The 13,937-nt window shown below is 30.9% G+C and overlaps 1 protein-coding gene across 2 annotated transcripts in view; it reads right to left on the reverse strand.

Annotated features, from left to right (window-relative positions):
* Nucleotides 1-13,723, reverse strand: part of LOC144837085 (uncharacterized) — a 53,355-nt gene extending 39,632 nt beyond the window's left edge. For both annotated transcript variants that reach the window (XM_078692076.1, XM_078692075.1), the window contains exons 1-5: nt 13,462-13,723; nt 11,796-11,877; nt 7,606-7,777; nt 3,563-3,635; nt 1,142-1,213 (exon numbers count right to left, since the gene is read on the reverse strand). In XM_078692076.1, the coding sequence (XP_078548202.1) occupies nt 1,142-1,213; nt 3,563-3,635; nt 7,606-7,777; nt 11,796-11,868 (390 nt within the window). In that variant the 5' untranslated portion in view covers nt 11,869-11,877; nt 13,462-13,723. The remainder of the gene's footprint in view (nt 1-1,141; nt 1,214-3,562; nt 3,636-7,605; nt 7,778-11,795; nt 11,878-13,461) is intronic.
* Nucleotides 13,724-13,937: the final 214 nt, after the last annotated feature.

Genomic DNA, 13,937 nt, shown 5'->3' on the forward strand with positions numbered 1-13,937 from the left:
ATGTAACACTGTTAATGACATGACCCTACGCTATATCTTTTCCATCACCTTTCTCTCCATCACTTCCGTAATAGTTTTTATCCAGCTGTTAGAGCACTGAATATAGAGAATTAGTGAATTTTTTCAACTGTTTTTTTTGTATTGTGTAAAACTGCCTCATAGCAACAAAATTGTCTATGTATTCTTATATGCAAATGATATAATAAATGGAAATTCAATTAATTTAATAATAAACCTTATTTTGAAAGATCGAAATACTAGGTTTTTAAGTGCAGACAAGCCACAATTGTGTATGATTATAGATTATAATCCTTTATTCTCTACTACCACCACCACTACCACCAGAACCACTACCACCACTACCACCAGAACCACTACCACCACTACCACCAGAACCACTACCACCACTACCACCAGAACCTTGGACTGAGTTAGCACCTATCAATGTCCCCAGCCAAACCATTTAGCATTAAAACACCTTACACAACACACCTGCATGTTAACTTACCAACACCTTTGGTTAAACACACAAAGCCTATAAAACTTCTATTCTACTACCATGAAAAGTACAGTGTATAGTAATGCAGATGACTTTCCCAAAACCGGAAATTACTGTATCAAAAATCAGACTGTTCTTTAGGTCCAAAAGGTAAAAAATTCTATTTTACCTTTAAAAAACATTCGGAACATCAGAATTTTATTCTGGAAAACTATATATATTGGCCGGTAGAAGGGTGCCCGGCATTTAGACCCGAGGGTGTCCGGTATTGGGAAAGTTGACTGTAGATCAGATGCAATTAAGCAATGTGCTATTTTAAAAAATAAAAATGCTTTTTCAATTTACACCAAGTTTTACCTTTTCTAAATCTTTTGGTAACTTTTTCTGTTAATGAAAATCAAACAAAACAAACAAAAAGTTTGCATAAAATGAAATCCTTGATCTTATTTGATAAAAACAGGACAGGAAGTTCTGAAACCTTTAATTGTAGTAGTGTAGGAGGAACACTGATACAGTACTTCCTCAACTTATATAAAAATGAATTACATAACTCTAGTGTATGTTATGTCAACATACTTATAAACCAAGGAATCGCTGGAACAAAAGCTTATCAAATGCTGATATCAAAAGTAAACTACTTACGGAATTGTTCTTTGGTTTCCAGGATCGTGTATGCCGTGTTAATTTGCCTTGGGTAAATAAATCTCTTGCGTCCTTTAAGAAAATGTAAAAATAAAACATAAACATTAAAAAACATGAATAATCTCAAGAAAGAAGATTAAATACTTATAATTGCTTTTTTAAAATTTTATTTATTTTATAAATTATTTTTATGTGAAGCGCATAGAGGCTTTATGCATTATGTGCTTAAAAGTCAAAATTTATTATTATTTTTATTATACATATCAAGAATGTATAAAGAAGATAAGATAATTATTCAATAATTTCCATCAGCCACTGTGACTGTGGTATAAGTTTCTGAAAGGTCTGGTAAACAAGTAAAAAAGACCAACATACAGTATCTTTAATTTTTCACTATTATTTTTATTATTTTATGTGACTGGATAATGAAATTACTAAATTGGTATCATACATGTCTACAAAACTGTTTTTATTTTCTTTCATTTTTTAAAATGTTTACTATCTCTTTTATTTTATGTTTGCTGCCATCTTTGAAAAGACCCATGGAAAGAAAACTGACTGGTGGAAATGAAATGACTAAATTGGCGTTAAACTTGAAACATTTGACAATTTAACCAAATATGAATCAGCAGGTTTATCATGGATTGTCTAATCATTGTTATCATTAATGCCGGATCAGATTACAATCCAATCACCCATAATTCATCCAACATTACATTTATCTTTGATTAGCATTGAGTGACATGTTAATAAGTAAATGATTTCTTGTGACAGTAGGAGAGAGCGCACTCGAATCTCAATGAAATGTCCCGCAAGGTTAAATGTCATGCGAAGTGAAAGAGATTGTTTGACATTCTGAAAGAATTAGAGCTAAAGATGACGGACATGTGTAAGCACACCGATATCGTGCGTGCGCAAAGCACACTCTTGCACAGTTCATAAAATAAACATTTTTTGTCTTAAAATTTCTCCGAGTTAATAATCATTTTTAATTGACTATGGTGTTAATAAATAAAGTGATTTAAGTGATTTTAATTGGATACCAACACTGTCTGCTCAGTGCGGATGATTTAAAATTTCATAATTTTCAGCTATCTATAGTAACGCTTTTGTCTACACTATCAAACTAGTTTGACAAAAAAAGTATGGTGGTGATATGCTTAAATATGTAAGTGATATGACATCATCATGTCCATGGGCACATCACATTTTGTTGTCACATAACGTTTGATAGTGTAGACAGAGCTTTAGACTAACTGTACAATTAAACATTTTTGTCGTTAGGGAGTGTCTGTAGGTAAATCTTGAACGGCAATACAAGGCTACTCTAAAAATAACGATTTCAACACACAGGGTAGAGTAGATAGTAAACATTTAAAAGGTCAACCATTTACAGAAATTCTGTTGCAAACACACTTTCACATTTCAAAAATATAAAAATAAAACACATTCAAAAATCTATTAATTTAATGTTGTCTTATTGATTCTGTTTTGGAAATGTCTACAGCTCTGTCTACACTATCAAACTAGTTTTACAAAAAGTGTGATGTGCTTAAATATGGTAGTGATATGCCCACATCATGTCCATATATGGGCACATTACATTTTTTTGCCACATAAAGTTTGATAGTGTAGACAGAGCTTTAGAGATGATGAAGAGGATGAGTAACCATCAACATTATTAAATTATTTAAAGTCATAAAAGTTACACTTTGCATCCAACTGCTTTGCTATTCACATTAATCCAGCAAGGTTATACACAAATCAACATTGATGTTTAGTAATGCAAGAGATTTGATTTGAAATTGATGGACAATTCATGATATGAGAATTTATGAGTTACATAATATGTTAGGTGAAGTTTTGCTAGCTAAGTGATTATTTCATGACGAGGTGGTTTGCAATCTAAGGTAACTTAAACGTTTGATGAAGACAGTGATTAATTGATATCAGCAATTAAAGTAACCAATCAATTTAAATCAATCAATCAATTAATTAAACTCTGTCTACATTATCAAACTATTTTGACAAAATGCCCAAATACCATATTGTAGTGATGACATCATCATGTCCATATGTGGGCACATCAGGTTTTTTTGGCACACAGTTTGATAGTTTAGATAGAGCTTAAGCATTTTCTCTGGTTTAAACTAATTGTGATTTGGCTGTCAGGCCAAATTAATTGTCCCTTGACAATCTTTAGAGCAGACATAAAGCTGTAGGTCCTCTGTCCAAAGCTACCCAAGTTGTACATTTTAGTTTAATATTGTAGTTTTAAAGCTCTGTCTACACTATCAAACCTTATGTGACAACAACATGCGGTGTGCCCATATATGGACACAATGACATCATATCACCACCATATTTGGGCACATCACACTCTTTTGTCGAACTAGTTAGACAGAGCTAGGTCTTATATACCTGTAATGACTTCAACCATTGCATCATGATCTCATGACTCTCAGCTGTCAGAATGTGTTCTTTGCCTCCTGTTCTGAAAAAGAACACAAAAAAAATATTTCAATTTGCAAATTTATTTAATATTCTTTCTTTATACACTTTCAGTACTAGTGCTAGTGTACAGTTTTGAAAGTGGTAAAGATACAAAACAGGAAATAAAATAACAGTACAAACAAATGAAACTAAATATAAAAGTAATTTTAAATAATTTATAAATTAAGAGTATTTGTTAAAAAGCTTGTTGTATCATGTATTGTGAAGATAATTCTTCGTTGTTTTTTATTGTTAACAATATTTTGTTTGTTTCTACGGACTCTGTCTGAAGCAAGATTGAAATGAAAATGAAATGAATGAATTGAAACTAAAAAGAGTATTGTAATTGACAATACAAAATTGTTGTATATAGTTCATTGTTAAAAGGTTTTAAAGGTCACAATATAAAAGAAATTCAAAAAATAAGTTTATAATTTGGAAAACATTTATACAAATCCAATTGCAGCTTTATTTGATTATAAATTATATTAATTTTAAACGATGAAAAATGAGATAATATTTTGTAATATTATCTTGTTCACAATCAGCATCCTCCACCCCATCCCCCATTACTAACACCTAACAATTATGAAAATAATTAATGAATTATGTCAAACACTTTCACTATTGCACAACACAAAAACGTTTACACGCAAACACAAAGCCAAATAACAAGCCTAAAAGATGCGATGTGCACTTCAAAAGGCCTTAGTCATTGCCGTAAACCGTGACGTCACCGAGACACGCCGGTTGTTCAATTAACATGGAGCGCGCTTAACCTGTTTATGATATTACATGACATAAATTTGTAACCGAGATATTTGGGACTCAGTGCCAGGAGACTGTCGCATTGAATGTAACGAGAAGACTGGGGTTTTTAACGGAAGTATTTCGAGTAAATCTGATCGCTATCATTAAAGGGTGAAATGTAGATGGCAGTATAACATATTCAGGTTATATGTTATGCATTTTTTTCTAATAATTTAAAATTTCAAATGAAAAAAAAATGCTAAGATGATTATTGAATTTTCATTGATTAAATTTAGTATATTATATGTAAAAAAAAAAAGATTTTCTTTTTTGAAAGCGCTATTTAAAAAAGACTGGAACGTTTCGATCTCTATCACAGATCTTAATCAACTGACTGCTTGTTTACAAACAGCCTGGTAATGTCGAAACGTTCGAGAAAGTACTCTCCGTTTTTTTTTAAATAGTTGAATGAAAATATTATCTTTTATAAACATAGAAGCTCAATGAAATTCTTTAATAATATATTATATGTATTAAATAAATTACTGTAGTTTCATTGTGAGACAAAGATAAATTATAACAATTTTATACTGTTGGAAGGTTTGCATGGAGAAAATATAAAGATATAAAGTTTGTACTCTCACTACAATCCGGAGGACGATCAAAGCATATTGATCGAAACATGGGTAAACTCAGCAGTTCTTTTTAGAACTGTATATTTGGTGTAGTTTGTTAACTTAGTAACTAAGTTTCTTTTTAAACTACTGTATAGCACAAAAACAAAGCAAAGACTATATTTAACTATAAAACAGGACCTGGAAACTACAATAGTAATATCTTAACCACAAACCTATCACATGGGTCATCATGCATCATATATCACAGGTGTATTGTTCATAGGAAGGGGAATAGAATTGGAGGTCTGCACACACTGGAGTTAACTTTTTTCTATGCAGGCTTAAATTCCACTTTCTGTGTTATTGATTATCGGTTAACACAACGGAACCGAAATATGTAGCTATAACTAACACTTGGCAAAGGGTTCAAGTCTGAGTCTTCTCAAATAAGGACAATATAGTCCAGTGTACACATCTAGCTCATGTACACTTTAAAGAACCTAGTACATCTTTCAAGATGATTAACTCGGCCACTGATCATAACTGGGCCCTCTGGGAGACCAGTCTTTGACTGAAGAGACCCCCAGCATAAAGAATATATAATACTAATAATTTTTTTTATTGATATTTAGTGAAATTTAGACCAAAAGTATTCACGCTCTTACATCAGTGTGAAATGGTGATTTATCTTTGTTTTCTAATAGGGCACAGTTTTAGATAATTAAAGACTACAAAATAATTTTTCATCGCTATGATTGAGGACGTTAACTTTTGCTGAATCTGCAAAAACCAATAAATTATTTGTGAGAACAAAACTTTGACCTTGTAATATGTCATTTTTAATATAGTTATTCGTTGACACAATTTGTCTTTCATTGCTTAACTTAGTTATATCGATATTGATGGAAGATTCCTGGCTTTTTTCGCTTAGCAGGAAACATTCCAATCCCAATGGAAAACACCATTAAAAATATCTAATCATATTTCAAGTCTACAAATATGTTGCAAAAAAAAAAAGGAAAATTCTTAAAATGATTGATCGTATGTTTTAGTAATTAGAGATCAGAGTGTAACAGATAATGCATGAGTTTTTAATTGGCGTTAAGTGCTATGATTTGATTTTATTTCTGATTTGATTTTGGAGTCAGGCGTTTTTTGAAGCGCCATTCTGGGATATGTGACACACGCTTTATTACGAGTCCCTGATCGTTTACAGGAAATGATAACACTATTAGTCAGTGAGTATATCAGGCATACTTGCAGATTAACTTGTCAGCTAGCACGGTCACATTTACGATACACGGTCAAAAACCACAACATTGAAAAAAAAACCTGCGCACACAATAACTGCACATGGCAATGAAAGGATTACGAACATTTTTGCAACATGTGTTTTAATCTGTAAGTGGAGAATACCGTCAAATAGGTGAACGGTCAAAAACCACAAAGAACAAGTATACAGAACCATACCAACCACTTTATAGAAATAAAGCGGTAACGGATAGATTTAAAAGATTTCAACTTTAATGTGCATTTTCCCAAAAGAATTGAAACATCTTTTTTGACTTTGCAAATTTAATATATATAAACTTATATTTTATTAGTTTAAAGTTAATTTGGCAATGTGGATAATTTTTAGTAATAACCAGATGTTTGGGAACTGTCAATAGCAATTCAGATTCTAATCAGAATTTTAAAAATAAGTTTTATTTCCAACGGCTATTTGGCAGGTTTATCAATTCATCGTTTCTAAAACTGTAAAATAGCTAAAAAATGAATTACAATAATTTTCTATGTATACAGTAAAACCCCTTAAGGGGTATCCTTTGATGACAAGAGTTGGTCATAGTGTTAAAATATAGATATCCTATCACAGGAAAGTGTTCCCTTAATAGTGGTGTCACAAAGGAGGGGTTCTACTGTATTTTACAATCTTCTCTGTGATATGATATCAAAGTAGAAAATGAATCAAAATAAAGAATTTAATAAAAAATTAAGTAGCTTAATCATTAACTGAATGAAGAATGGAGTAAAATCATCCTTTATTTAAAAAAAAAGAATATAACAAACATCCCAGGTCGCAGCTTGGAGGACCAAGCATATGCAGGGCAAAACAAGACAACAAATACAAAACCCCTAATTAAAATTAACATTAAAATAAGAAGGTAAAAAATACTATGAATAAATGGATGGATGAATAAATGAAGGAATATAATGAAGGTGAAGGTAAATTGACTCAAAGATGGAGGAATGGACGATGTATATTATGAATGAATGCATAAATAATGAATGAATGAACGAACGAAAAAAAATCAAATACAAATGTTCATGGCATGCACAAAATTCTCAAATGCTTCAATTGGATTATGGGAAATGACACACATAGTTTATGTATCATAGGGTGAAGACAGTTGAGAAATTTAAATTCAAATTTTGTGCATTTGATATCATGAAGCTTATTTGAAAAAATAATAATAATAAGACCAGGGTAATAATATGTACAGCGCATAGCGGTTTCACAACATTAGGTGTTTTATAAATCCAGGATATTTTATTATAATTATTATTATTTTTAAACAAAATATTGATTGATTGAAAACCTACGAAATAAGAAACTGGTTAGTATGTTCTAAAAGCAATGAAATACAAGCATCCTTAATGTCCACTGCTCCTATTGGACAAGCTTGGTCACTGCTACTGGACTTGTGAAAGACAAGATGGCATTTCAGCTGGTCAACAACAAACCAAAACCGCTTTTTCTTTAATCGTCCTAAAGCTGTAAAAAAAACGAGATTTTATTAAATTAATTGAGGATTAATTTCATCAAATAATCATCAATTTAATCAATTTCATCAAAGTAAAAAAAATTGTATTACAGTAGGACCCAATAATTGATTTAGAGGTTGACCTTAGTATTAAAACATATTTCCTATCATTCATTTCACGGAAATTTTTCACTGAAGCGTTACGCTGAGGACATGCATCCGCCATTTTACTCATGTCCAACAGGTTGAACATAATTGATAAAAGATTGAATACACTGAAGTTATGTCTACACTATCTAAAGTAGTTTGAAAAATATGTGTGATACCCAAATATGGTAGTGATATTCAAATATGGTTATGGTAGTGATATTACATCATCATGTCCATATGGGCACATCACATTTTGTTGTCACATAAAGGTTGATAGTGTAGATAGGGTTTAAAGACTGAATTAAGCTAAATATAGTAATGGTAATCAGGCCTTGTCTTTTAAGGCGAGCAAGTGCGATCACTCGCCTAACACACTCCTAAACTGCCCTTGAGAAGTGCGATTTACAACACGCTTAAATTTGGTAAATTTCTACACACCAACATACAAACAGCACACCTACAGCACCCCTGAATGTATTGAGGAGTGCAATTTGTAGCACACCTATAATTTTCAATAGACAAGGCCTGGGTAATCCTAAATATAGTAAAGGTAATCCTAAATACGGTAATGGTAGTCCTAAATATGGTAATGGTAGTCCTAAATATGGTAAAAAGTAGTCTTAAATATGTATAATATTAGTCCTAAAATGTCCTATTCTGGACAGAGAGGTATTGGCAATTTTAGTGTTTTTAAGTTAAAACCCATTTAGGTGTAGCTTTATCTATCTTAAATCTACATAAAAATTACATGACAAAATATATGATTCATCTTAAAGGTTAAAAGAGTCTGTGAGAAATAAAAATTGTAGTACGTGACAGAGTTCCCAGAATCGGACGGCAAGCTTGCTAAAATCCAAGGTAGTCTGTTACAATGACCAAGTTGAATGCTACCACCTTCAGTTATAAGCTCACCCCGGGGCATGAACACAACTTCATATTTTTATCTATGCATCATTGGTCATCGCAAATATAATATTTTTGTTTATTAACTTTGTTTACGATCAATGGTATGTACGTCTGCTTATAGTGCCTGTTTTGGCAAGTATTTTAAAATCTTACCAATTTCAAGGCTATCTTTAATAATATCCGCAATAATCTACTTCATGAATTGCTGTAGGCGTGGCAATGATACTATTTAACATTGAGGTTTAATGTCTATAGAAAGTAGACGTCTTTGATATCTTTGCCCTCATTACATCATCACTAACTTTGTAATCTTATTCCTCCTAATTATGCTATGACTGTGAGGAGGTGGTTAGGATTGGCGGAGTATGTTGAGGTTTTTAAAGGTGCTTCCCATTTCTATAAAAATTATTTGGAAATTCAGTTTTTTAAACAATTTTTAATAATAGCATTCCAAAACATTCTAATATTTAAACTTGGATGTTATAATTTGGAGAAAATGTAACAAATTAATCAAACTATAGTCATCCTATTATTAATGAAGACAAATTAATTAATAAAAATGCAATTTTTTTTTATAATTAAAACAATTTAAACAGATAGATTTTTACATTCTCCCTTTTCAACCTCAAATTTAATTTATTGCACTATAAAGTAAAAAATATAAGATGGATATAAAATTTAAAATATAGTCAGTTACGTAAACTGTGCATTTAAAAGCCATATTGATTATGTAAATAAGAGCACATACATCAATTCTGGTGAAGAAGTCATGATAAATTCTGACAGCCTCAGTATTATGTATGTCATGTCAGAAACTAGATACAGAATATCCAATGATACTCAGTCACTGTCAACAAATTTGCAATTTTATGTTTAACATTTTGTCAACTTTACAGTAGTATGAATTTAAAAAACGCTGTTGCTATTAATAGAAGTATTCTAATGAAAAATAAAGCATTGGTGTAAATGTAATTTTGCCAGGTGTAAATATAAACTTTCATCTTTTACCCCATTGCACGAATATAAAACATTCCTTATTATACAAATAATGAATGTTTATGAGTGCAATGGGGCAAATAAGTTCATGAGGTGAAAGATACAAATATTATGTCATTCATCTTTTACCCCATTTCACGAATATAAAACATTCAATATTATACAATAATGAATGTTTGTGAGTGCAATGGGACAAATAATTTCATGAGGTGAAAGATGAAAATAATACATTCATCTTTCACCCCATTGCATCAATATAAAACATTCAATATCATACAAATAATGAATGTTTATGAGTGCAATGGGGCAAATAATTTCATGAGGTGAAAGATGAAAATAATACATTCATCTTTCACCCCATTGCATCAATATAAAACATTCAATATCATACAAATAATGAATGTTTATGAGTGCAATGGGGCAAATTATTTCATGAGGTGTTTTCAAGAATTTAGTAGCCTTGATTAAGAAGTTGGATTATATTCTCTCACACTGTATGTGGTAATATTAGATACGGTAGGCCTATTTTATTATGTTATAAATTAAACTGTAGTGTAATATTATTGATATCTACTGATAGGTCTAACTACTAATAATAATGACTGTATACCAATTGACCTACTATTGAAAATAGCACTGAATCGGTAGATACAAACTTTTAAAAAGACTGCCATAAATTCTATTTTTAGTGGTTTTATTAACTACTATACTACCAATTGATTAGTGTTCTTGAACTTAGTTTAAAAAAAAACTAAGTGATGATTAGAAGGAAATGCCACTTTTCCTGTTACTGTGAAAACGTTATTAGTGATTCACTAATCATCAGCTAAATGTTTGTTATGGTATACTGCACACACTCATCTTAAGCTCTGTCTACACTACCAAACGTTATGCGACAAAAAATGTGATATGACCATATATGGACACGATGATGTCATATCACTACCATACTTGGGCATATCACTACCATATTTAGGTACATCACACTGTTTTGATAGTGTAGACAGACATGTAGAATCCCCTGAATCATGTGTCAGAGCATACTGTAGGTGTTATAAATGCATATTACTACAGTAGAGCCCCTATTAAGGGGACAACATTTGGACCCATCAAAGTGTCACCTTAATAATAGGGGTGTCCCCTGAATATATTGCTCCTCATTGCTAAAATGTTTGTTATGATATATAGACACTCATATCCTACAGAACTGAAAGAGTTAGGTGTCAGTTAAATGCTAGGGTTCCCTTTATAGCTTTATAGGGGTGTCCCTTAATGTGGTTTGGCCATAGTGTTAAAATATATTGCCATCGTTTCACAGTAAAGTGTCCCCTTTATAGGGATGTCCCAACGGAGGGATTCTACTATATATTGGTCTGGTAAGTAATGAAGGCTCTAGCAACATGGACTACGTGCATTTCATAGAAAAAAAAAATGAAATCTTTTATAATACATTTTTAAATTATTGTTATTCAATCAGTCATGTGGATTGCTCTGCAGCTGCTTTTAACAAATTTTTAAATCCATTTATTCATATGAAAAATATTTTATATATCTACAGTAACTATTAGATCTATGTTGAACTATGTTTCTAGTGCCTTTTTGATATTTACATTAATGTAATACCAATTATTTGTTAATGTACTTTTAACAGCATAAACATGCAATGTAAGAACCAGGGAAGAATGAAGTATTTCATTCTTCCCTGCAATGAACTAGCCATTTGTAATGCAAGTGTTTATTTAATGGCATCAGGGAAACCCCCTTTATTACAGACAGCCTATTCAAACCTAGATATCTTTTGATCAATCTGGTGATTCCTGAAGCATAACTATCATATGAATGGAAAATCTGTTTTATAATAGTTTTGTAAAAATAGGGAATAACTAAAAGATTTCCCGCTTTATATAACAAATTTGTATATTATACAATAAACCCAAAAAAAAGGAGAAAAAAGAATGATAAAGAATGCAGTATTACCTCCACCGGGGCGATGATACAGGTAGCCAGCCTTACCCATCTTCACACCTGTCTCTCCCGAATCTTCCAACATCTTTTCCTCCTACAGTGATACAAATTTAGTAATGAATTCAAAATTTGAAAAATGTACAGGAACAACTACCAATTTTATTTATCAACTGAAATCATGAAGTTATATTACTCACTGAGATTGTAAAATATAATTCAGATAAAGTCTACATCGGCTTCTGTGCTCGGTCCCCACCCCTCTCCTCCTTCCCACTCCCCCTCTTCTCCTCTTAGAGCTTAAGTTGGGCACAATGGGAATTTAATCTAACTAGTGGGAATGTAATCTAACTAGTGGGAATTTTCTCTCTCTCTTTCATCTGCTTACGAAACACTAATAGTAGTAGGCCACTGTCATTATTAAACAAAAAATCTTAACATTAAACGAGGGCAAATTAATTAAAAGTAACAAAAGGTAAAATTTTGAAAAACATTAAGAAAGCATTACGGAAATTAGCTTTTTATGAGGTAGTCTAATCATACAGTATAAACTAAACCGATTGGTGTACAAGAATGTAAATCACATGGTCAGTTTCAATCATGTGGTTATTATTATTAATAGACAGGAAAATCCAAACATTTTAGGTTAATGTTTGTTTGAAATTACATTTTTAGTGCCTTAAAATTAAAAATTAAATCTACAACTATAAATTTTCCTTCGTTGAATTGTTGATATGGTGAAAAATATTATTTTATTTTATGGATTATTTTTATTTAATGTGAAGCGCATAGCGGCTTTATACATTGTGTGCTTAAAAGTCCAATTTATTATTATGAACAATTACAAAACTGAAATATTGATTATTTTTTCTTCCTTTTTTTAGATTAAAAATACAAATTTTTACATGTTCAAACTTTTATATTGGTAAAAATTCAGTTTTACTACAATCATTTACAATTTTGTCTTTTAATATACAAATATTGACTGTTGTTTTATGCAATTCAGAAATAAAAGTTGAAAGTATAAAATAATATACAATACAATATCTTAATTATCAAAATATAATAAATACATATTGTAGAAAAAATCTATTAAGAAACGGGTAGCTATATGATCTTAAAGTTCAAAATATTGTGATATCACCTTCTTAATCCGGTCACTAAAGTTGTGATGTCACCTTCGTAACCCGGTCACTAACCTTTAAATTGGTTAGAAACACAGGAAAATGTGCGACTTTCTTTTACTTTTAATTAAAAAGGACATCATTGTGGTCAGGTCAAATATTATTTGATTTAAGTCATTTAAAAAAAAATTGTCTCAAAGTGATATAGGTCTAAGTACAAAACAAAATATCATTCAATAAATCCAGTTTTATAGGCAAAAATGTTAATTAAAGAAAGATAAATTTTTAATTTCTTATACCACACATCATATTAAAAAAAGAATATTTAATTTATTACAATAGTACAGTAGGTAGTATAAAATAAAAAATTATTACAAAAATAAAATCAAACCTAGAAAATAAAAAAATTTCTAAATTGAGTGAAAAAAAAAATGTATTGAAAAATTATGTTTAGTATTTTGTTTTAATTGCACATTTGTCTTATAGAGACATTTTCAAAGCTATACAATGATTTGTAGAGAACCTTCACAAAAATCCTGATAAAAGTGATTCATTACCTGTAAACTAAGCAAGAAACTTAGGCCTACTTCAGAGGATATCTGAGCTATGAAATCTCAACCAACTAAACACCTTGCCCAGACTACTGTTGTGCTGCTAGCTTCCTCCTAAACCAGTGCTCATCGGTATTGTCGTCTGGTGTCTCTCCCAATGTCGGAAGAGAATTACTTTAATACATTCTAAACAAACTGAAACTATTAAACATTGTTGTTTACTTATCTCTTCTTAAACATCCCTAGATTTTGTACCCACGACTTCTTGTGAAGGGACTCACCGCAAGTAGGTTGCTGCTGAGCTAGCGGAAAATGATACCAAGAAGGAACCTTGGTTAAAATAGATGGCGCTGTTCTGTTTAAAAGTTATACAAGTTGCAAAAGTTGTATACTATCGGAATTTAATAAATTTCGTAATAGAAATAAACTTTTTCCAATAAAACTTTCTCAAAGCTAAATTAAAGCTAATTAATCATACCATA

The sequence above is a fragment of the Antedon bifida genome, chromosome 3 (genome assembly GCF_963402885.1).
Source record: "Antedon bifida chromosome 3, ecAntBifi1.1, whole genome shotgun sequence".
Classification (NCBI taxonomy): domain Eukaryota; kingdom Metazoa; phylum Echinodermata; class Crinoidea; order Comatulida; family Antedonidae; genus Antedon; species Antedon bifida.